Source organism: Hyperolius riggenbachi, chromosome 3, assembly GCF_040937935.1.
Source record: "Hyperolius riggenbachi isolate aHypRig1 chromosome 3, aHypRig1.pri, whole genome shotgun sequence".
NCBI lineage: Eukaryota > Metazoa > Chordata > Amphibia > Anura > Hyperoliidae > Hyperolius > Hyperolius riggenbachi.
Window position 1 is genome coordinate 53,490,187 of NC_090648.1, and position 26,300 is coordinate 53,516,486.

General features: G+C 43.1%; 1 protein-coding gene across 1 annotated transcript in view; it reads right to left on the minus strand.

Moving 5' to 3' along the window:
• Positions 1-26,300, minus strand: part of LOC137562609 (A.superbus venom factor 1-like) — a 554,872-nt gene that overhangs the window by 232,124 nt on the left and 296,448 nt on the right. Inside the window, exons 18-20 of the mRNA XM_068274112.1 lie at positions 17,010-17,118; positions 12,782-12,867; positions 3,977-4,116 (exon numbers count right to left, since the gene is read on the minus strand). Of these exons, the coding sequence (XP_068130213.1) occupies positions 3,977-4,116; positions 12,782-12,867; positions 17,010-17,118 (335 nt within the window). The remainder of the gene's footprint in view (positions 1-3,976; positions 4,117-12,781; positions 12,868-17,009; positions 17,119-26,300) is intronic.

The window sequence follows — 26,300 nt, forward strand, 5'->3', positions numbered from 1 at the left end:
GGGACAACATCACTTTAAAGCATGGAAATGCCACCATCACATATACACTACAGAGTGTATATACAGCAGTGATGGTTAACCTTGGCACTCCAGATGTGGTAGAACTACAAGTCCCATGAGTCATTGCAATGCTCTGATAGCTCTAAGCATAACTTGGGGAGACAGAAGTATGATGGGATTTGTAGTTTGGTCACAGCTGGAGTGCCAAGGTTAGCCATCATTGATATACAGTATATACTGTATATATATATATATATATATATATATATATATATATATATATATATATATATATATATATATATATATATACTGGTGTGAAAAACTATTTGCCCCCTTCCTGATTTCTTATTCTTTTGCATATTTGTCACACTTAAATGTTTCTGCTCATCAAAAACCGTTAACTATTAGTCAAAGATAACATAATTTAACACAAAATGCAGTTTTAAATGATGGTTTTTATTATTTAGTGAGAAAAAAAACCTCAAAACCTACATGGCCCTGTGTGAAAAAGAAATTGCCCCCTGAACCTAATAACTGGTTGGACCACCCTTAGCAGCAATAACTGCAATCAAGCGATAACTTGCAACAAGTCTTTTACAGCGCTCTGGAGGAATTTTGGCCCACTCATCTTTGCAGAATTGTTGTAATTCAGCTCTATTTGAGGGTTTTCTAGCATGAACTGCCTTTTTAAGGTCATGCCACAACATCTCAATAGGATTCAGGTCAGGACTTTGACTAGGCCACTCCAAAGTCTTCATTTTGTTTTTCTTCAGCCATTCAGAGGTGGATTTACTGGTGTGTTTTGGGTCATTGTCCTGCTGCAGCACCCAAGATCGCTTCAGCTTGAGTTGACGAACAAATGGCCGTACATTCTCCTCCAGGATTTTTTGGTAGACAGTAGAATTCATGGTTCCATCTATCACAGCAAGCCTTCCAGGTCCTGAAGCAGCAAAACAACCCCAGACCATCACACTACCATCACCATATTTTACTGTTGGTATGATGTTCTTTTGCTGAAATCCTGTGTTACTTCTATGCCAGATGTAACGGGACAAACACCTTCCAAAAAGTTCAACTTTTGTCTCGTCGGTCCGCAAGATATTTTCCCAAAAGTCTTGGCAATCATTGAGATGTTTTTTTAGCAAAATTGAGACGAGCCTTAATGTTCTTTTTGCTTAAAAGTGGTTTGCGCCTTGGATATCTGCCATGCAGGCCGTTTTTTCCCAGTCTCTTTCTTATGGTGGAGTCGTGAACACTGACCTTAATTGAGGCAAGTGAGGCCTGCAGTTCTTTAGATGTTGTCCTGGGGTCTTTTGTGGCCTCTCGGTTGAGTTTTCTCTGCGCTCTTGGGGTAATTTTGGCCAGTCGGCCATTCCTGGGAAGGTTCATCACTGTTCCATGTTTTTGCCATTTGTGGATAATGGCTCTCACTGTGGTTCGCTGGAGTCCCAAAGCTTTAGAAATGGCTTTATAAACTTTACCAGACTGATAGATCTCAATTACAGTACTTTTGTTCTCATTTGTTCCTGAATTTCTTTGGGTCAAGACCCAAAGAAATTCAGGAACAAATGAGAACAAAAGTACTGTGATGTCTAGCTTTTGAGGTGCTTTTGGTCTACTTCTGTGTCAGATAGCTCCTATTTAACCCATTCGCGTTCCGTCGTTTTCACGTGAGAAATGTTCACCTCCCATTAATTAACCTATAACTACTTATCACAATGCACTGATCTGTATCTTGTTTTTTCCGCCACCAATTAGGCTTTCTTTGGGGGGTACATTTTGCTAAGAGCCACTTTACTGTAAATGCATTTTAACAGGAAGAATAAGAAAAAAATGGAAAAATTCATTATTTCTCAGTTTTCAGCCATTATAGTTTTAAAATAATACATGCCTCCATAATTAAAACTCACGTATTGTATTTGCCCATATGTCCCGGTTATTACACCGTTAAAATTATGGCCCTATCACAATGTATGGCGACAATATTTTATTTGGAAATAAAGGTGCATTTTTTCCATTTTGCATCTATCACTATTTACAAGTTTAAAATAAAAAAAATATAGAAATATTTCATCTTTACATTGATATTTAAAAAGTTTAGACCCTTAGGTAAATATTTACGTTTGTTTGTTTTTTTATTGTAATGTTGTTTTTTTTATAGTAAACATTTTATTTGGGTAGTTTTGGGAGGGTGGGAGGTAAACAATAGATTTATAATGTAAATGTCTGTTAATTTTTTTTTTTTATCTTACAGGTGTAGTATTACTTTTTGGCCACAAGATGGCGGCCATGAGTTTGTTTACATGACGTCACTCTAAGCGTAGCACACGCTTAGAGTGACGCATCGGGAAGGGAACAGCCAGAAAAAGCACAGCTTCCGAGAGAAGCTGTCGCTTTTTTAGCGGGGGAGAGGAATCAGTGATCGGGCACCATAGCCGATACACTGATTGCCTGGCTACCGAATCCGCAGCCGGGAGTGCGCGTGCACGTGCGCGATCGGCCGTGGGAGCGCGCGGTAGCGCGCATGGTTCCTGGACGTAGAAACTACGTCCAGAAACCAAAATAGGTTAAGTGATTTCTTGATTGAAACAGGTGTGGCAGTAATCAGGCCTGGGGGTGACTACAGAAATTGAACTCAGGTGTGATAAACCACAGTTACGTTATTTTTTAACAAGGGGGGCAATCACTTTTTCACACAGGGCCATGTAGATTTGGAGTTTTTTTTTCTCACTAAATAATGAAAACCATCATTTAAAACTGTATTTTGTGTTCAATTATGTTATCTTGGACTAATAGTTAATGGTTTTTGATGAATAGAAACATTTAAGTGTGACAAACATGCAAAAGAATAAGAAATCAGGAAGGAGGCAAATAGTTTTTCACACCACTGTATGTATATATATATATATATATATATATATATATATATATATATATATATATATATATATATATTCATTTTATTTTTAGAGACTGATGCATGGGCCCATGCTTAGAACACAAAAAGCAAGGGAGAACAAGATAGAAGGTGGATGTGAAAAGTATCGCTTTATATAACCTGTGCGGTGTTATGCCCTGGCTAGCAACACAGAGTGAAGACACTGCTAGAGAGTCGGTAAATCCTGTAAATGAGGATCAATCTAAAAATGGCGCAGGGAGAAAAATGGTGCATCGTTCCGCCGATAAATGTATCATAAAACGCTATTTACCATTTTAATGTAAACACATTAAAACGGTAAATAGCGTTTTATGAAACATTTATTGCGGAAGGGTGGGCCATTAAAACATGCAGGGAATGGTTATAGGCAGCGGGGTCGGGGGGAGAGAGGCAGCGGGACACTGGAGGGAATAGGAATAGGTGGAGGATGTGTGCAATATGCATACATTACCTTGTCCTGGCCGGCGATCGCTCCTTCACTTCTTCCATTAGTTTGCTGTAGTCCTGCAGCCAGCCAATCACCATGTGGGGACTGAAACCACATGGTGATTGGCTGGCTGCAGGACTAAAGCAAACTAACGGAAGAAGTGAAGGAGCGGAGTGAAGGAGCAATCGCCGTCCAGGACAAGGTAATATATGCATATTGCACACATCCTCCACCAATGACTATTCCCTCCAGTGTCCCGCTGCCTCTCTCCTCGACCCCCCCCCCCCCCCCCCGCCCGACACCCACTGCCTACACTAGCCATCTGCATTTTTTAAGACTTATAACGCTATTTAGCGTTATGAGTGTAAGGCACACTGCATGCGCCATTTTTTAACACTCATAATGCTAAATAGCGTTATTTAATTGAAGTCCATGCGGCGCCATTTTTAATCCCCTGACACTGTGCGCCATTTCTATCTGTCACGGTAAATGAACCTACAGAAAGTTGCAGTTATTCTGCCTCTCTGACTACTGAACACAGCAATGGATATACCATTTTAAATGATTTCCTTTCACTTTCAAAAGAATTACATTAATTCAATAGTTACCTCCAATCTTCCATTTCCGTAGTTATAGATAATAGCCCTTATCTCCACTTGTTCATTTCTAACAACAGAATACGGAAGCCTGAGGTCAATGAAGGCATCGAGCTTTACCACAATGTCATGCGGTTTAGAAACACAAATTCCTAGAAAAAAAAAAAAATCTAATTGTATAAATATGAAAATACAGTGATAGAAGAGTATAACAAGTTTGGCCTGATTAATTAACCCTGGTGTTCAATTTCCCCAGGATTTCTGTGCAAAAAGAGATAAAATTTATTTTGAAAACTTTTTTTTTCCTGTAACTTGCCAAAATATGTCAAGCAAGGGTCTAGTATACAGTGCAGGAGAGTATTGATGTGTATGCACGTTTATACTGTTCACTGCATGTTTTTATGGACGGATAAATATCTGTCCATACCGCTAGGGAAGTTAAGGTTCTCAATCTTAAAGGGAACCTTAACTGTAAAAAAAAAATGAGTTTTACTTACCTGGGGCATCTACCAGCCCTCTGCAGCCATCCTGTGCCCTCGCAGTCACTCATGGCTCCTCTTGGCCCCTGCTGCCAGATAGTTTCGTTTTTACCGACTTGGAGTCGGCCAGCCACCATGTGTACATTTTTACGCATCCCTGCTGGTGTAGGAAGCTATTGCAGACATCAACAAGTACATTTTTACGCGTTAGGGCTGTAATGCGTAAAATTTTACGCATTACATCCATAGTTGCGCGTAAAAATGTACTTGTTGATGTCTGCAAAAGCTTCCTACACCAGCAGGGATGCGTAAAAACGTACGCATAGTGGCCAGCCGACTCCCAGTCGGCAAAAATGAAACTAGCTGGCAGCGGGGGACCGGAGGAGCCATGAGTGACTGCGAGGGCATAGGATGGCTGCAGGGGCTGGTAGATGCCCCAGGTAAATAAAACTCATTTTTTTTTTACAGTTAAGGTTTTCTTTAAAGAAGCAAGGACAGCCTATATTATCCCAGAAAAAAAAAATGGTATTTAAGGAGATAAATACTTGTTCTAGTTGCATAACATATGTCCACATTTTAATTTCAGTAAATTTTATATAGTTAAACTTACAGACTAAAAATCTACTCAGCAGCACTGAAAAGGCCTGGTGTTTCTTTAACAGTTTCACAGCATCAGAACTTTGTTTTTCTTACCCAAGCCTCATTTTTGGCTGCACAGAAGAAAACTGCCCGGGCATTTTTCACCTGATGCTGTGCAAAGTGAATCTGGCTGACTGAGATAAGTTTAATTACAGCAGAAACATTTAGGATTATATTGGAATGCTTGCAATGCAGGGTCAGGTCGTACAGTGCATAATAAACACAGAGAAGTGGGTAAATGGAATTTGATTTTATGGTTGGCAATCCTGCTTTAAAGGGAACCCAAGGTGAGAGACATATGGATGCTGACATATTTACAGTGGCTTGCATTCGGCCCCCTTGAAGTTTTCCACATTTTGTCATATTACTGCCACAATCATGAATCAATTTTATCGGAATTCCACATGAAAGACCAATACAAAGTGGTGTACATGTAAGAAGTGGAACGAAAATCATACATGATTCCAAACATTTTTTACAAATAAATAACTGCAAAGTGGGGTGTGCGTAATTATTCGGCCCCCTTTGATCTGAGTGCAGTCAGTTGCCTATAGACATTGCCTGATGAGTGCTAATGACTAAATAGAGTGCATCTGTGTGTAATCTAATGTTAGTACAAATACAGCTGCTCTGTGAGGGCCTCAGAGGTTGTCTAAGAGAATATTGGGAGCAGCAACACCGTGAAGTCCAAAGAACACACAAGACAGGTCAGGGATCAAGTTATTGACAAATTTAAAGCAGGCTTAGGCTACAAAAAGATTTCCAAAGCCTTGAACATCCCACGGAGCACTGTTCAAGCAATCATTCAGAAATGGAAGGAGTATGGCACAACTGTAAACCTACCAAGACAAGGCCATCCACCTAAACTCACAAACCGAACAAGGATAGCGCTGCTCAGAAATGCAGTCAAGAGGCCCATGGTGACTCTGGACGAGCTGCAGAGATCTACAGCTCAGGTGGGAGACTCTGTCCATAGGACAACTATTAGTCATGCACTGTACAAAGTTGGCTTTTATGGAAGAGTGGCAAGAAGAAAGGCATTGTTAACAGAAAGCATAAGAAGTCCCCTTTGCAGTTTGCCACAAGTCATGTGGGGGGACACAGCAACCATGTGGAAGAAGGTGCTCTGGTCAGATGAGACCAAAATGGAACTTTTTGGCCAAAATGCAAAACGCTATGTGTGGTGGAAAACTAACACTGCACATCACTCTGAACACACCATCCCCGCTGTCAAATATGGTGGTGGCAGTATCATGCTCTGGGGGTGCTTCTCTTCAGCAGGGACAGGGAAGCTGGTCAGAGTTGATGGGACGATGGATGGAGCCAAATACAGGGCAATCTTGGAAGAAAGCCTCTTGGAGTCTGCAAAAGACTTGAGACTGGTGTGGAGGTTCACCTTCCAGCAGGACAACGACCCTAAACATAAAGCCAGGGCAACAATGGAATGGTTTAAAACAAAACATATCTATGTGTTAGAATGGCCCAGTCAAAGTCCAGATCTAAATCCAATCGAGAATCTGTGGCAAGATCTGAAAACGGCTGTTCACAAACGCTGTCCATCTAATCTGACTGAGCTGGAGCTGTTTTGCAAAGAAGAATGGGCAAGGATTTCAGTCTCTAGATGTGCAAAGCTGGTAGAGACTAGAGATGTAGCGAGCAGGCGAACTTTTGCGGAAGTTCGATTCGCCCCATAATGCACTATGAGGGTCAACTTTGACCCTCTGCATCACAATCAGCAGGCACATTGTAGCCATTCAGGCTACACTAAGCCCTGGAGCCCCACCCCCCCTTATATAAGGCAGCCTCAGGCGGCCATTAGAGTAACTCGTCTGCCTGCTATTAGACAGACTAGGGCGAGCTGCTGCAGACTTGTTCTCCTAGGGACAGATTAGTTAGGTTCTTGGCTGCTTGGCTTGATCCTGGCTGAATATTATTGCTTTTATAGCATCCCTCAACAGCTCTTATCAGAGCTAATCCTGTTTTTTTGTTTTTTTGTGTGTGTCAAACTGACACTTTTGTTGCAGACACATGCTTGCTAATTCATACTGAGTGTGCCACTACCAGCAGCCCAGCACATTCAGTGACTACCTGTGTGTGTGACAGTGAGCTGCACATTGTACTACCCAGTACTGCATATACCCAGTACCTGTTGTGTTTACTTAACCCACCTCATCACTGCATATACCTAGCTTTCTGTTGAGTGAACCCGGCTCACTGCATCTAACTACCTGTTGTGTTGAGTGAACCCAGCTCACTGCATCTAACTACCTGTTGTGTTGAGTGAACCCAGCTCACTGCATCTAACTACTTTTACTGTTCAGTGAACCAACCTCACTGCATCTAACTACCTGTTGTGTTGAGTGAACCCAGCTCACTGTATATATAACTACCTTTACTGTTCAGTAAACCCACCTCACTGCATCTAACTACCTTTACTGTTCAGTGAACCCACCTCACTGCATATAACTACCTTTACTGTTCAGTGAACCCACCTCACTACATCTAACTACCTGTTGTGTTGAGTGAACCAGCTCACTGCATCTAACTACCTGTTGTGTTGAGTGAACCCACCTAACTGCATATCTAACTACCTTTACTGTTCAGTGAACCCACCTCACTGCATCTAACTGCCTTTACTGTTCAGTGAACCCACCTCACTGCATATAACTACCTTTATTGTTGAGCGAACCCACCTCACTGCATCTAAATACCTTTACTGTTCAGTGAACCCACCTCACTGCATCTAACTACCTTTACTGTTCAGTGAACCCACCTCACTGCATCTAACTACCTGTTGTGTTGAGTGAACCCACCTCACTGCATATAACTACCTTTATTGTTGAGTGAACCCACCTCACTGCATCTAACTACCTTTACTGTTCAGTGAGCCCACCTCACTGCATATAACTACCTTTATTGTTCAGTGAACCCAGCTCACTGCATCTAACTACCTGTTGTGTTGAGTGAACCCAGCTCACTGCATATATAACTACCTTTACTGTTCAGTGAACCAACCTCACTGCGTCTACCTACCTGTTGTGTTGAGTGAACCCAGCTCACTGCATCTAACTACCTGTTGTGTTCAGTGAACCAAGCTCACTGCATATACAACTACCTTTACTGTTCAGTGAACTCACCTCACTGCATATATCTACCTGTTGTGTTGAGTGAACCCACCTCACTGCATATACCTAGCATCCCCCCGAGATGGAAAAAATGGACAAACCAGGTAGAGAAGAGGTAGAGGCAGACCCAGACACAGAGGAAGGCCACCTGGCACCGGCAGGTCTGTGCGAGATGGTGTTGCCGTTATTTTCGTTTGGACCTGGCCCAAAATACAGTGCTCAGAAGAAGGCACGTGCCATCACTTCCCAAGATCAGGACGTGCTTGACTATTTAACACAGAACACCTCATCTCCCGCAGCCAGTGCTACCAGCGCTAGTACAAGCACCACATCCACTGCATTTGATACTTCGCAGGAGTTATTTGGTGGTGGTGGTGAAATCACTGATTCACAGCCACTACTGCAACAACAAGAAGAAGGCACAGGTACACCACCTCATACATCTGAGTTAGGTGGCGATAGTATGGACGTAATGTGTGAGGAGGGGGATGATGAACCACCTGAAGTTGGTGCAGTTGTAGAGATGTCTAAGGAAAGCGAAGCTGGGCAGGAGGATTATGATGACGATTATACGGATGCCACATATGTTCCAAGTAGAGGAGATGACCAGGGGGACAGTTCAGAGGGGGAGTCAGAGAGGAGTAGGAGGAGACGACTCCATGATAGAAGCAGAGGGAGCTCGTCCTCAGAAACAGCTGGGGGCAGTGTCCGGCGCCATGTATCACCAGCTATGGACACCTAGCCAACATGCCCTTCAACGTCAGCTGCTGATGCCACCATAGTGCCATCACCCCAGGGGGCTCAGCGGTTTGGAAATTTTTTAACATGTGTTTGTCAGATCGGAGCAAAGCCATATGTTCTCTCTGCCAGCAAAAATTGAGCCGTGGAAAGGCCAACTCTCACGTAGGGACAAGTGCCTTATGAAGGCACCTGGAGAAAAGGCACAAACAGCTATGCCAAGAACACCTGAGGAAAAGCAGCACTCAAAAGACAAGCCACCCTCCTTCTCCTCTTCCTCCTTCCGGTGCATCGTCTTCATCCGCTTTCTCCCTTGCACCTTTTGTGTCCAAGTACCCAGGCTTAGAGGACGTCCTGAAGCAGGCCAGGAAGTTGTGTGGGCATTTCAGGCGATCTTACACGGCCATGGCACGCTTTGCGGACATTCAGCGTAGAAACAACTTGCTGGTGAGACGCCTGATTTGCGATAGCCCGTCTCGCTGGAATTCCACCCTGCTGATGTTCTCTCGCCTGCTAGACCAGGAGAAAGCCATCACCCAGTACCTGTATAATTACAGTACAAGGACACAATCTGGGAAGATGGGGATGTTGTGGCCCAACAACTGGACACTGATGAGAAATGCATGCAGGGTCATGGAGCCCTTTGAGGAGGTGACCAAACTGGTGAGTCGCGCTGAGGGCACCATCAGCGACTTGATCCCCTACGCTTACTTCCTGGAGCGTGCTGTGCGTAGAGTAGTGGATACAGCTGTGGAGGAGCATGAACGAGAACAGTTGCGGCAGGAGGAGTTGTGGGATCGATTTTCATTCGAACCAGAGGTTTCCTCAACACCTGCGGCAGCACAGAGGGGGGAGGAGGAAGAAGAAGAGGAGTCGTGTGGGGAAGGAGAGGAGTCAGACTCTGATGATGATGATGAAGAAGGTGTTTCTGTGGAGGAGGAAGAGGCGGCGGAAGAAGAAGAACAACCGCGGAAGCCGTCACAGGGGCTTCTGCTGCTCCACGTGGTATTGTTCGTGGCTGGGGGGAGGAAGTGGAGTTGCGTGCCGTCACTGAGGAAGATCAAGAGGAGATGGAGAGTACGTCTGCATCCAGCTTTGTGTAGATGGCCTCTTTCATGTTGTCCAGCTTGTTGAGGGACCCCCGTATCAAAAAACTCAAGGCGAATGACCTGTACTGGGTGGCCACGCTACTAGACCCTCGGTACAGGCACAAAGTGGCGGACCTGTTACCAACTCAACACAAGGCGGAAAGGATGCAGCACTTGCAAAACAAGCTGTCAATGATGCTTTACAATGCGTTTAAGGGTGATGTGGCAGCACAACGCAATCAAGGTACCACTGGCTGTAACCCTCCTCCTCCCAAGTCCATGCAGGCAAGGACAGGATGCTCCAGCGATCTCAGGGTGATGTCGGACATGCGGACATTCTTTAGTCCAACTCCTCGCCATAGTCCTTCCGGATCCACTCTCCACCAACGCCTGGACCGGCAGGTAGCTGACTACCTGGCCTTGAGTGTGGATGTAGACACTGCGAACAGCGACGATGAACCCTTGGACCACTGGTTGCGCAGGCTTGACCTGTGGCCAGAGCTGTCACAATTTGCCATACAACTTCTCTCTTGCCCTGCTGCAAGCGTCCTGTCAGAAAGGACCTTCAGTGCAGCTGGAGGCATTGTCACTGAGAAGAGAAGTCGCCTAAATCACGACAGTGTTTAGTACCTGACCTTTATCAAAATGAATGAGGCATAGATCACGGAGGGCTACTGCACGACTGAAGACTAAGTCAGTCCCCACACACAGCAACTCTGCCTGCAGGCCACTTGCCTTCTCCGCCACCACCAACAGGGTCCAGGACTCTAGGCAGATTCCTGAATTCTTGCTAGCAGCGGCCACTATACTAATTTTTCTGGTGCGTGTACATGCCTGCCTAATTTTTCTGGCTGCACTGCGGGCGGCTGCAACAAAAAAACAAAAGGCATGTACATGTGCCCATCCCTCTTCGTGATCATTACCTTGCCGCGGTGAAGGGGCTTGCGTATCACAATGAAGCAATGACCGCCAGCTATTTGAGTGTCTCGGGTGGGGGTGGGACACAAAAGATAATAAGGTCGTTGCTTCATTGTGGTCAGACCAAATTTGATCAGCTGGACAGTCACTGTTGTTCTATCATTGAGCTACCACAGCCCGGTGACCATATGGGCTTGAAAACCTCCATGGCCTACACTCTCGCCATGGTGCGCACCAGTCCAGCACGGCTGTCACTACGCAAACAGCTGTTTGCGGTGCGTTACACAGTGAGTTTGGTGTGTCAGTGTGAAGCAGAACTCTAATTACACTCCCTGATTGATTGATGTCTCTCAGTATGCAAAGCAGGAAATCTGAGCCAGGAGGTGGCAGGCTTGGGCTTGAAAAGACTCCACAGAAGAGTGACTCAGCTATAATGATTCCAGGTCAAACCTAGACTGAGCCAGTCGGGGATTCTTATCACAGCTGATAATAGACTAATTAAGAAGATAAGAATGAAACTAAAAGCAGGGTAGGTGTTTACTGTCATGTTCCCACTGATAAATGTAATAAAATACATGAGGGTGCTTCGTCTCTGGTTCTCTTTAAGGGCACAGAGAGAAAAAGTTTTATGCTGTCTGCACAATTGTTCTAATGACAGCATCTACTCAGCCACTGATAACGAATCATACACAGTTTTGTAGACAAAGATTTGTAGACAGTATCCATTCAGTGTGCAGCAGGCTCTTGTGTACAACGCCTGCCCCCAGCCTCTCCACCCCCTCTCCAAGTGCTCTGTACTGTAGTGATGCTGGAGGAGTCTGCAGAACCAGTTCTGCTCCATCAGAGATGGGCTGAGTGAGTGTAATAAGAAGCTGAGGCTGGGAGCACACTCGTCAGTTGGTTTACTGTATGTGCTTTCTGCATACCATGTGTGTCTGTATGTGTGAAAACATGCAGGTTTTATTACAGAAGCTAATGTAATTGATAGAGAATGTGTGTACAGTGCTTCACTGCTGTCTGTTTTTATCTGCATGGGGGAAACACATTCAAGTGTGCACTAGCCAACTGAATAACATTGGCTCTCAGTTTACCTGTGCAGAAAGCAAGGGGGGGTGGCCCCATCCAAACTTTCACAGGGGGGCCCAATGATTTCTAGTTACGCCCCCGCTATCTTTCATTGCCCTTTACTGCGGTGAAATGCCGCTCCGCACCAGTGTGAAAGGCCGCCACTAAGCAATACAATAAAATAATATAGACAGTACTTTTTCACCTGCTTTTTTGGCACTTTTCAATTTCAGAGTGCTGAAACGTTATTTTAAACAGAAGATGAAAAATTACCTCCTAGGTGAAAACGTGAATTGAATAAGAGCGATAGAGAAATACATTTCTAGTGGAAAGTGCTGTAGCTGGTTGCTGTGCCAGCAAAAGGCGTGTATGAAACCAGAATTGGGAGAGATTTTTAAAGCGGACCTGAACTCAGGACTTCCTCTCTGCTCTAAAAGATAAGCGAAAGCATATTAATCTTTACAGAAAAAACATTATTCGTTACAACCGATACAAATACTGCAATAAATCTGCAGTGTGTCTACTTCCTTCTTTCATGGAAGCAGACATAGGGTTTACATTCTATGTTTACAAAGTGGCTGCTCTGTTGTTGCAGTCAGCTGACACAGCTGAGAGATCAAATTACACTACATTAGACAGGCTAAACTCTCTAAGTACATACAAGGTGCACTTCTCTAGGTTTTCCTTCTGTCTCCTGTGCAAGAGTTCAGGTCCATTTTAAGCACAGCTTTTATTTCTACGTACACTTTAAGAAACATTGCGTACCTTTTCCCTTAGACAAACTCACTGCCAACACCTCCCAGGTAGTTATGGAGTCTTGCAATAAAACATTCAAAGTCTTGGTTGAAATTCTGTGAAAAAATGTTTAATGTAAAATAAATCATACTTCCTTTGAAAAAATAACTGGCTAGTGTTCAAGGATTATATTATGATATGATCTTTGATGACTTAAAAAGGAACGCAACAATCTTAAAATGCAAAACACATACAAATAAGAAGTACATTTCTTCCTGAATAAAATGAGGCATAAATTACTTCTCTCCTATGTTGCTGTCACTTACAGCACGTAGTAGAAATCTGACAGAACCGATAGGTTTTGGGCTAGTCCAACTCCTCATGGGGGATTCTCAGCATGGCCTTTATTCTTTATAAAGACACTGCCTGAAAAAGATTTCTAGAAAGAGACTGGCCAGCCTCCCAACTCACCGTACACTTTTTTTGGCAGTTGGATGGAGCAACTACCATTCACTATTAAGTGCATTTTGAAAACAAAGAAATCCCTGTGAACCCCCCCCCCATGAGGAGATGGACTAGTCCAAAACCTGTCGGTTCTATCAGATTTCTACTACTTACTGTAATTGACAGCAACATAGCAGAAAAGTAATTTATGGCTCATTTTTCTCTGGAATAAACATACTTCTTAAATGTATAAGTTTACATATATTTTAAGTTTTAAGATTTTTGCGACAGAGGTCCTTTAAATATAAACATATTTCCATTCATTAACCATTTTGGTACCAGCGGTCTATAAACTGGGCTTTCCGGCAAATCACCGCACTGACCTGCCGCTACCGGCGCTAACTCCAGCCACCCATCGCCTCAGCCCACCCACTCTGCGGTTGCTATGGCAGCAGAGCTCTGTGAGCCGGTCAGCAGCCGATTTCATTGGCTGGGAGAGAGCGGCGCGATTGGCAGCAGCGGCCTGTCAGAAATAAGCGGCCACAAACAGGACGTAGATTTCAACTAGTGCGGTCCGGAAATAGTTAAACAGCACACAGACAATTTAATATAAAAACTTCCTTCATGCATAAAAACAAAAACGGGCTATTTGTCAATGACATTACTTGCATAAAGAGTAGTACACAAGTTAAAAGGTACCAGTAACTTCAGGATGCAATAAATAACAGTTTCCTCCTAATTATATCTTATTGCAAGTCATTGTAAAGGACAAATGAAGTGAGAGGGATATGGAGGCTGGCAAATATCTTTCTTTTTAAACAATACCAGTTGCCCGGCAGCCCTGCTAGTCTAACTGGCTGCAGTAGTGTCTGAATCACACCAGAAACAAGCATGTAGCTAATCTTGTCAACTCTAACAATAATGTCAGAAGCCGCTGATCTGCATATGCTTGTTCAGGGTCTATGGCTAAACGTATTAGAGGCAGAGGATCAGAAGGACAGCCAGGAAACTGGTATTGTTTAAAAGGAAATACGGTACATATTTCAGCTTCCATATCTTTCTCACTTAAGGTTCCCTTTGAATTCACTTCCACTTTTGGTGCCTGGCCAAGTGGAAATGGGCCTGATTACTCAAAACTTTTCTGTTAATTTGCCTCACCTTACTTGTTAACTCACAATTTATCTCTCCTTAACTGACTTAACTCATGGCTTAGCTCTCCTTAACTGACTTAACTAAAGCCTCAATTCACTAAGCTTTATCAAACACTTGATCAAACGTTTGATAATTTACCTCATGGGTAACATATAATTTTGAATTCACTAAGGTGTTATATATTTATCAAATGTTTTATCGATAAAACGTTAAATACCTTAGTGAATTCAAAATTAGATTTTACCCATGAGGTAAATTTTCAAACGTTTGATCAAGTGTTTGATAAAGCTTAGTGAATTGAGGCTTTAGTTAAGTCAGTTAAGGAGAGCTAAGCCATGAGTTAAGTCAGTTAAGGAGAGATAAATTGTGAGTTAACAAGTAAGGTGAGGCAAATTAACAGAAAAGTTTTGAGTAATCAGGCCCATTTTCACTTGGCCAGGCACCAAAAGTGGAAGTGAATTTAAAGGGAACCTTAAGTGAGAAAGATATGGAAGCTGAAATATGTACCGTATTTTTCGGACTATAAGACGCTCCTGACTATAAGACGCACCTAGGTTGAAAATGTTTTATCGATAAAACGTTAAATACCTTAGTAAATTCAAAATTAGATTTTACCCATGAGGTAAACTATCAAACGTTTGGTAAAGTATTTGATAAAGCTTAGTGAATTGAGGCCTTAATTCATTGTATAACGCTCCTTAACTTACTTAACTCATGGCTTAGCTCTCCTTAACTGACTAAAGGCCCATACACACGTCGGATTTTTTTAAACGACAGGTCGTTTGGACGTTCCATCGTTCAGTCTTTCAGACGCCAAATCGGGCGTGTGTACAGTCCGTTATTCAGCTGATAAGACTAATAAAAACTAGTCTTATCAGCTGAATGACGGACTGTACACACGCCCGATTTGGCGTCCGAACAACTGAACGACGGGACGTCCAAACGACCCGTCGTATAAAAAAATCCGACGTGTGGATGGGCCTTTAATTCATTGTATAACGCTCCTTAACAGACTTAAATCATGGTTTAGCTCTCCTTATCTATTTATCTCATGAATTATCTCCCCTTGGTTGCATATCTCCTGTATTAGCACTCCTTACAGTTAAGGTGAAAAATAAGTAACCTTTGTGAATCAACCCATTAGGCAGAGAAGCATTGTGGTCCTTGTGACCCTACAGCCCAGAGATGGATTAAGATGTAATGGGGCCCTAGGTAAGGTAGTAGATTTGGGGCCCCCTTGTGGTCCTTTTTGGTAAGCTGAAGAAGAGAGAGATCAAAAAAGGTGTCAGGTGGGCCCCTTGACACCCACTAGGCCCCAGGCACCTTCCTAGGCAGCCTGGGGGATAATCCTGCTCTACTGCAGTGCAACCCCCTTTGCCATTACACGGTGCTGCTCATCCAGATTCCGGATATTCGGGTAACCCGGATATCCGAACTTTTTTCAGCTATCCGATTCGGATTCAGATTCTGGATTTCTGTGGAAATCCGGATAGCTATCTGCAAATAGTTGGCTGGCAATGCGGATATCCACAGAAATCTGACTATTGAGATAGGAGATGATGTCCCTGACGTCATTGAGCCAATCAGAGGGCTCCCAGGGGCTCCCAGCAGAAGCCCTAGCAACCAATCACAGAAGGGAACCCTGGCCAGCCCCACCTGACCTCATTGAGCCAATCAGAGGGCTCCCAGCCTAAGCCCTGGCACCCAATAACAGAAAGGAACCCTGGCCAGGCCCCCCTGTATAATAAGGACGGCTGCCATGATGAGAAATATTGTCCTTGCTTGTGAATGCTCACTGAGAGACATGCTCCAGTGCTGCTGGCCTAGAAAGTGCTGTATACAGTGATAAACCTAAAGCTGTTCTGTGATTAACCCCTTCACTATCACTACACTATTATTGTATTGTTAATTAGCTTGATTTCATTGTGTGACAGTCAGAGTGTGTGCTGCAGGGCTGCTGCAGGCAGCTGCTATGTGTCTGTGTGTGTGCTGTGCACAGACTAGGTCAGCTGCTGCCTGCTGGCCAGCTATTAGCCTTAGCTAGCTACAGTATAGGTTAGGTTAGGGATTAGGGAATAGGATTACTGTGTTATTGTGTAGTTAGTACTGTAGTACTGCAGTCAGTGCTAGTAGTTGCTAGAGTAGTAGTACTACTGTGTTAGCTTACTACCTAACTGCTGTGCTGCTGAGCAGTGCTAGTGTGACAGTTAGTGTCGTCTCCTCTGCTGTCTGACTGTCACTCAGCACGTGGCACATGCAGAGTGCCACGTGCAAAGTGCCACGTGCAAAGTGCCAAGTGCAAAGTGCCACGTGCCAAGTGCCACGTGCCAAGTGCCACGTGCCACGTGCAAAGTGCAAAGTGCAACGTACAAAGTGCCAAGTGCCATGTACCAAGTGCTAAGTTACACGGAAAAAAGTGCCAAGTTACAAAAAAGGGGGGGGGGGGGCTAGCAGAGGTTTCATGCTAAATATACAACTAAATGCAACATTGCAAATTTAATTTCCGCATTGAATGAATGATATTCATTCAATGTACTTGAGATGTAGCAAAAGTCCTGTATAAGTACCGTACTGTAAGTCCTGAAAGTATCCATCATTAGGTAACACATTCAATGAAGAGCCTTGCTAGAAATAGACTTCTTAAATACTGAAGAAATGTTACCCGTTTTTATCAGGGGTCTCGGTCATCTCCTTGGTCTCCCACATCCAACTTTCTGGAAACTGGGATCTGACAATAACAGAGTCCCTAAAGTAATCAGTGTCCATGTCCTCTGATCGATAAAACAAGCAAAAACAAAAAACATTTATCTTTAGTACACTAAACATAGTTCCAATATCATAACTAGGCCTTATATCTAGGATGGATCGAGCACTGTAATTACAGCGCAGGAGATTTGGGTGCAGCTGGCACCACCACAGGAGCCACCAGAAGACAGAGCTGAAATTACTTTTAAAACACTGTAATATGTCTGCCAGCAATAGCTGGAAGCAGAAATACATCATTCCCCACCATCCACGTGGACCTGGAGGGGTAATAGTAATTAAGCCGCTGGGACTTGTGCAGAAGCTGGATAAGCCATATACCGACTGGATCCTGCGCCCAAGTCTCCCGGCGGGGATTTCATATGTATGTGGATGTAACAGAGGAGAGATGCCAATAACAGGATAATACCTTTAAAAATGTTTACAAGAGGAGGTAGTGGTGGACTTACCTCCCCAGTAAGTAGACACTGAATTGGTTGATTTAATAGGAAACTTGCAAGAAAAACAAAAAGAGGGCCACTGAGAGCCCTAATAGTGTAGTATACACAGTATGGTAAATAAAGGTGTGTAGAAAGAGTATGTGCAGCACACTCACAAGTCAGGGTTACCACATAGGCAACCACTGTAGATGCAGGTGGGGAGATTAGACCTGGTTCCACTCAGGATTCAATACGGTTGGCTGCACAAATGATAAGTGGGGTTACTCACTTCCCCACCGTTCACGTAAAAAATGTCTCAAAAAACACTCATGCGCCTATATGTACCATCACATATACATTCTTTAATTCATAAATACAAATGCATGAATCTCTCCAACAAGGGTTATACACCTTGTTTCAGATTAGCAGCATTGGCTTATCTTTGTTCAAATATTGTCGGTCAATTGCGTCCTGTTAGCTCACAAATGTATACCTCATATATCCAACAGAGAGCAACTCAATAATTCATAAGGAGTGGATTAGACTTTCATATATATCCACCAGAGATATACTGGCAATTCCAGCTTTCTTTTATATGCAAAAATGCGTCCTGCAGGATTTTATAAACAAATTGCAGACTTATCAAACAGATGGTGTTCTGTAAAAATAATTCAGCAGATTACGTCTTGCAAAGTTTTTTGTAGCACAGAGCTTCCGTATTTTGCACGGCATGCACACACACTAACAGCGTGGCTGTGGGTTAAAAGACAGTTCAGACAACTCACGCAGCTTCAGGGGTAGGTAACTGGTTCCTTTAAGCTTACGATTCCGCTGCGTCTTCTGGCAGAAGGAGCCAAAGTTTACATTTTGTAAAGCAAATAATTTGAAAAATATGATTGCACCGACTGTTGCTGAAACTAAGAAATCAAAGAGACAGCCAATGCTGCTAATCTGAAACAAGGTGTATCACCCTTGTGGGATTGGAAAGGTGTTATAGGGATTAGTGCAATTGTATGCTAAAAAACGAATTTTACTCAGCGAATCAATCTATAGGTATCTGTTGTGGTGTGTGCCAGACGGTGTACCATAGGGCGGCGGCACTGAGAAAGTTAGTTAGTGGTTTTTGCATTTTTAGGTAATTTTATCTGGTTTTATAAGAGATTCATGCATTTGTATTTATGAATTAAAGAATGTATATGTGATGGTACATATAGGCGCAGTGTTTTTTTCAGACTATCTTCTGATTGGTCTGATTAAATAATGCTATAGGTTTAACAATTCATCTATCTCAAAGCACATGGTCAAGACTGGTCTAAGACAGAACTAAATAGTCCTTTGTTTCATTTTGGCTAGAATGACAATGAGAGACAGCTGCTTGACCATAGCTCTGGTTACACTGTGGAGATGACTGGCATTTAAATCCCAAGCGAGGGGGTAGTCTACAGACATTATGGACAAAGTCTTATGTTGAAATGGAGCATTGACATTTCACCATTCAACCCCTGTTCCCCATACATTTTCAAATGAGAGAATATATTTCAATCAAATGTATCAATACCACATATAGATTAATTGATTGGATCCTGAATTAATTAAACCTTATCAAAATATATATTTCATTCTCCTCCTTGAAAATATTATAATATTTTTATTACATCCATATCTCACATTCATATCACATTCATGCTGGCTTAAAGAGATTTATCAAAGCTCCTCTTTCTCCAGAATTCTTTACAGAGGCGCTCTAGCTTTCTATTGACCTACACTTGTGTTCTCCTACCACAATTGCCTGATGAAGCGGGATGTGTGCCCGTGAAACGCGTTGCAATGTATTTGGAGACTAATAAATCTTTTCTTGTATTATCTACGGCTTGATTTAGCCTGGTCATTTTAGTGAGGGTAGTGGATCCACCCACCACCTCCTTTTTAAACGGTTTTTAACCCATCTTATCCTATTTTGGCGCCTCTATTAACCATTTTTTATCCAGAATTCTTTTGTCCATATTGATCAAATTTACCAATTTCCCTTGAATCATAGTTTTGGTATATAATTCTGCTTTACTAATTTCCATTTTGATTAGTCTATAAAACTTTCTAATTCTAAATGTTAGAATTATTTGACATACAATACAAAATACTACTATTATAAACAAAATGATTATAGGATGTAATAATACATTTCCTGTGGCCAGTGTCAATGAAGTTTTTTCCTAAAGTACTTATCAATTTAAACCTTTATCTTTTATTATTTCAATTTTTAATTCTATGAAAATGTACTAATTTGTGTAAAACATTATAATATATAGAGAAACGTAACTTTTGTTTTCAACTAATTGCATTTATATGCTTCTCCATGTAATATAACTTCTCCATACATCCCTTGTGAATGAACTCAAAGAGGGGGGAAAAAAGTTTAACTACTCCCTTGCTGGACCTTATTTAACAGCAAACCTTCTTTGTTCCTCATGTGTCATTGAATCAGTGTGTGTTAACCCTTTCATTTGTTATTGTGCAGAAACCTTTACATTTGGCAAAAATAATAGACTGTTCTTAAAATTAAACTAATACCCATAAACTAAACATGCAAGCATAATGACAAATCTAAACTTTGAATTTCATTACTTTTTCTTCCATTTTAAAATTATCATAAAACCTCTAGTAAATCAATCATAACAATTTATATAACTAATTGGATCACCTAATACTGTTACAAAATAATTAAAATGTGTTACCTTCCAACTACTGATATTATTAAGCTGTTGTACATTCATTTGATGGAATTCATATCACTTATCCATTCCAAATCAATATGTATGAATGTATACCTGTATTCTTTAATTATGTTATATCTCCTTAAAAAGTTGTATTATTGTTTGGAAATATCTATGTAATATATACAGTTTGGACTTTCAAACATATCCTTACCAAATATCTTGTTTCCTTTATTAACCAAATTTAAAAATATCATAAAAAATGTATCATTGAAGGACATGATACTGATGCAATTTGTATACTAATACTTTCCCAGCATCTGATTTAATTTGACATGATTATGCTATCTATCTAGCCCTTTTCTTTCTGTCACACCTTATTATCTACAAATCCGATTTCAAAGTTTCTTAATACAACCCATTAATTATAGAATCAATGATTTTTGCACCATCTAAAATTCCTTTCAAAATGATTCAATCAAACTTTCAAAATAACTTTGCATACAAGATATCTTATGTAAACCCTCTCTATCAAAAAAAAAATCAATTTCCAAACAATAATCATAAATTGAACATAAAACATCAAAACAAAAATTCTTCTTCATATGTGTCAACTAAGTTGTGTGTGTGTAGAGATATAAGATTTCACTTCTCCAGTTCAGTTCAGTGTAACTCAGTTTATGAGAGAAACAAAACTCTTCAAATTCTTCAGGCTAAAGCACTTCTGTTCCTTGCAAACTTCAGAAATGCCATTCATTCCTTTATTAATGGAAGCACGTCATCTTGTGTCTTGTAACCACATCATCTCTGCAAGTACCTCCAACCGTTCATTATTAGATCATTAAAGATTACACCTATAACAAGAAATTCAGTATTACTCTTGTTTCAAAAAATAACTTTAAACATTTGTTCCACCTTTGAACAAACAAAATATCATTTAAATTCATATGGCATTGTCTCAACAATCGCAATCCTTTGATGAGGACACAAATTCTACCATGAACCTTAGTTCATGTAGTTTATCTAATAAACATAAGTTTCATAACCTTCGATAAACCCGTATAAAACTACAATGTCATCTTAAAAACATCTCTCACACCTTATTGTGAGGACAACAAAGTTATATTTCATAACTTCATAAACCTTGTTCATACATTTGAACAACTCCATAATATCTTGTCTTATGTAAATGTGTAAAAGCATGTTAATTTGTGTGTGTTCATTTACATAACATGCTAATCTAATGTGTATATGACATCAATCAGTCAGTCTACCTGCTGTGTGTGTTTGCATATTGCAAGTAAACTAAATGATACCTTTACATTTCTTACACAATAATATCTCAAAAATGATCAATACATCAGCTATAAAGGCTCTTCTGATGTGTCTTGAAATAACCATTTAAACTTCCATGTACTATTGCAGCTTAGATGACTACAGCTCAGATTACATGACTACTGGTGTTCCTGATTAACCCTTCTGAAACTCACCATACTTCATTACAACTGACCCTACTAAAGTACATAGCAACTGATGTAACCAATTACTAATATCCAAAATAAACTCAAAGAAACATGAAATCCACTTCTCTATAAACAACTGATACTCAAATTATTCTATTCTCCAATAACTCAACCAATATTGTACCTCAATTTTCGTCAATTTATCGTAAGGGAGGAAAATCACCACTATTTTTGATCTTCTTCACATATTTCTCAGGAAATAAAATTTAATAATTAACCCATTCGCGTTCCGTCGTTTTCACGTGAGAAATGTTCACCTCCCATTTATTAGCCTATAACTTTATCACTACTTATCACAATGAACTGATCTATATCTTGTTTTTTCCACCACCAATTAGGCTTTCTTTGGGGGGTACATTTTGCTAAGAGCCACTCTACTGTAAATGCATTTTAACAGGAAGAATAAGTAAAAAATTGAAAAATTCATTATTTCTCAGTTTTCAGCCATCATAGTTTTAAAAATAATACATGCCTCCATAATTAAAACTCACGTATTGTATTTGACCATATGTCCCGGTTATTACTAGTGTTGGGCGAACAGTGTTCGCCACTGTTCGGGTTCTGCAGAACATCACCCTGTTCGGGTGATGTTCGAGTTCGGCCGAACACCTGACGGTGCTCGGCCAAACCGTTCGGCCATATGGCCGAACTAAGAGCGCATGGCCGAACGTTCCCCGAACGTTCGGCTAGCGCTGTGATTGGCCGAACGGGTCACGTGGTTCGGACCCGAACGCGCTCTGATTGGCCGAACTGTCACGTGGTTCGGGTAAATAAATACCCGAACCACGTCATATCTCCGCCATTTGTCTGTGGGTTTAGCTTTGGGTAGGCAGGCAGGGTAGTTCGCGCTCCAGCCACGCTAGCCAGGGTCCCCCCCAGTCATTGTGTGTCACTGCTGGGAACAGTAGTACACCGCTCGTTCAGCCACACTATATAGCATTCTGTGTACTGTTCTGTGTCTGCTGGGAACAGTGGTACACCGCTCGTTCAGCCACACTATATAGCATTCTGTGTACTGTTCTGTGTCTGCTGGGAACAGTGGTACACCGCTCGTTCAGCCACACTATATAGCATTCTGTGTACTGTTCTGTGTCTGCTGGGAACAGTAGTACACCGCTCGTTCAGCCACACTATATAGCATTCTGTGTACTGTTCTGTGTCTGCTGGGAACAGTAGTACACCGCTCGTTCAGCCACACTATATAGCATTCTGTGTACTGTTCTGTGTCTGCTGGGAACAGTAGTACACCGCTCGTTCAGCCACACTATATAGCATTCTGTGTACTGTTCTGTGTCTGCTGGGAATAGTGGTACACCGCTCGTTCAGCCACACTATATAGCATTCTGTGTACTGTTCTGTGTCTGCTGGGAACAGTAGTACACCGCTCGTTCAGCCACACTATATAGCATTCTGTGTACTGTTCTGTGTCTGCTGGGAACAGTAGTACACCGCTCGTTCAGCCACACTATATAGCATTCTGTGTACTGTTCTGTGTCTGCTGGGAACAGTAGTACACCGCTCGTTCAGCCACACTATATAGCATTCTGTGTACTGTTCTGTGTCTGCTGGGAACAGTAGTACACCGCTCGTTCAGCCACACTATATAGCATTCTGTGTACTGTTCTGTGTCTGCTGGGAATAGTGGTACACCGCTCGTTCAGCCACACTATATAGCATTCTGTGTACTGTTCTGTGTCTGCTGGGAACAGTAGTACACCGCTCGTTCAGCCACACTATATAGCATTCTGTGTACTGTTCTGTGTCTGCTGGGAACAGTAGTACACCGCTCGTTCAGCCACACTATATAGCATTCTGTGTACTGTTCTGTGTCTGCTGGGAATAGTGGTACACCGCTCGTTCAGCCACACTATATAGCATTCTGTGTACTGTTCTGTGTCTGCTGGGAACAGTGGTACACCGCTCGTTCAGCCACACTATATAGCATTCTGTGTACTGTTCTGTGTCTGCTGGGAACAGTGGTACACCGCTCGTTCAGCCACACTATATAGCATTCTGTGTACTGTTCTGTGTCTGCTGGGAACAGTAGTACACCGCTCGTTCAGCCACACTATATAGCATTCTGTGTACTGTTCTGTGTCTGCTGGGAACAGTAGTACACCGCTCGTTCAGCCACACTATATAGCATTCTGTGTACTGTTCTGTGTCTGCTGGGAACAGTAGTACACCGCTCGTTCAGCCACACTATATAGCATTCTGTGTACTGTTCTGTGTCTGCTGGGAATAGTGGTACACCGCTCGTTCAGCCACACTATATAGCATTCTGTGTACTGTTCTGTGTCTGCTGGGAATAGTGGTACACCGCTCGTTCGCCACTGTATAGCATTGTGCTCTGTGTCGCTGCTGGGAATAGTGGTACACCGCTCACCCGTCACTGTATAGCATTGTGCTCTGTGTCGCTGCTGGGAATAGTGGTACACCGCTCTCCCGTCACTGTATAGCATTGTGCTCTGTGTCGCTGCTGGGAATAGTGGTACTGTATAGCATTTCTGTACTGCCACTGTACTGCTGCCAGTCAGCGTGTACTGTAAGGATAAGTGAAATGAGGAAGAAATCCGGTGAAAGAGGGAGGGGCAAGGGAAGAGGTGTTTCCCCTGACGGTTCACGTACAGGCCACAGGGGAGCACCCAAGAAAACCCACTCAATACCGCCCATGTTGTCCAGGACAACAACCCTCACAAATCCAAAAGAACAGGACCAGATAATTACTTGGATGACCTCTCAAGCGTCCAGCAGTGGGTTAAGCAGCACCAGCACATCACGCACGAGGTCCGAGTCCTCAGCCAGTTACAAGGAGCCAGTGGGCACAAAGCTGACACAACCGGCAGCGACACCACGCACACAACTGCCAGATAACCAGTCCGATGAATTACCTCAGGACACAATGGGGTATTCGCAGGAGCTATTCCCAGCCCAACAAACTTCCACCTTTCAAAGGTCAATGGAGGAACAGCCAGAAATGTTGTGCCTGGATTCACAACCGTTAACTGTGGGAAATGCACCGCGCACTGAAATACAAGGCGAGTCCGAAGAGGACTCGGAAACCCAAATCCCAGAGCAATTTGGGCAGGAGGGGTTGCAATTGCAGGAGGTCGGCCGACAAGATCTGGAAGACGACGTTGGAGTGTGCTGCGCAGAGGTTGTTGTGGGGAGCTCTACTCCACGGCGGTGGCCCACAATGACATATGACGAGTTTGAGGAGATGGAAGAGGAGGGTATGGACAATGTGGACAGAGACCCAGATTTTGTTTGTGAACGAGAACATCGCCGTCGTAGCAGCAGCACAGATGAGTCTGTTGAAGAACACACTGCTGCACGAGTTCGCCTTGTGCCACAAGGTAGGCGGCGCGCAATTTCAGGCACCACAAGCGTGGAAGTTCAAGTGAGAGGCAAAAGAGGAGCAAACAGAAATCGCCAGCAAGGAGGCAGGTGCTCCAAAGTCTGGGCTTTCTTTGAAGACTGCACTGAGGATGTTACCATGGCGATTTGCAAGGTGTGCAAGACCCGCCTGAGCAGGGGGAAAAATATTAACAACCTCTCCACCACCAGCATGAGCCGTCACATGCTATCCAAACATCCCACTCTTTGGGCAAACGCGTCAGGACAGGGTACCAGAAACAACACTGCCTCCCTTGGGTTCACCAGACTCACCACCAGACCCGCCTCAGCAGCAGCAGTAGCCCAGCCATTGCGTGGTTCACAACATTCACAAACATCAGACGACGCTGACACTGTCACTTTCCGGAGTAGTGCTCTTGAGGTCTCCCAGTGTTCATCAAACACAACAACCAACAGCCCTTCCGTGTGCAGCGCTACGGTTCAGTTGTCTGTGTCGGAGATGTTTGAGCGCAAGAGGAAATTGCCAGCAAATGACCCCCGGGCCGTGGCAGTAACAGCCAGCATAGCCAAGCTTCTGGCCTGCGAAATGCTGCCATATCGATTGGTGGAGACAAACAGCTTCAAGGGCATGATGTCAGTGGCCATCCCACGTTACGTGGTTCCCAGCCGCTACCACTTTGCACGCTCTGCAGTGCCTGAGTTGCATGAGCACGTGGTCAGCAAAATAACCCGAAGCTTGAAGAATGCCGTTGCCTGCAAGGTTCACCTCACCACTGACACCTGGACGAGTGCGTTCGGCCAGGGTCGATACATCTCCCTTACCGCGCACTGGGTGAACCTTGTGGAGCCTGGCAGCGATTCCTCACCTGCTACGGCACGGGTGTTGCCCACGCCACAAACAGCTGCACCGCCGTCCCTCCCACTGGATAACAGCAGCACCTACCTCTCTGACTCCTTCTCCTCCAACGCATCTCAAAGCTGTACCTCATCCGGAAACGCTAACCCAGCAGCAGTAGGATCGTGGAAGCAGTGCAGCACAGCTGTTGGCATGCGTCAGCAAGCGTTGCTGAAGCTAATCTGCCTTGGGGATAAGCAGCACACAGGGGAGGAAATTTGGAGGGGAATAAAGGAACAGACGGATTTGTGGCTGGCACCGCTGGACCTGAAACCGGGCATGGTT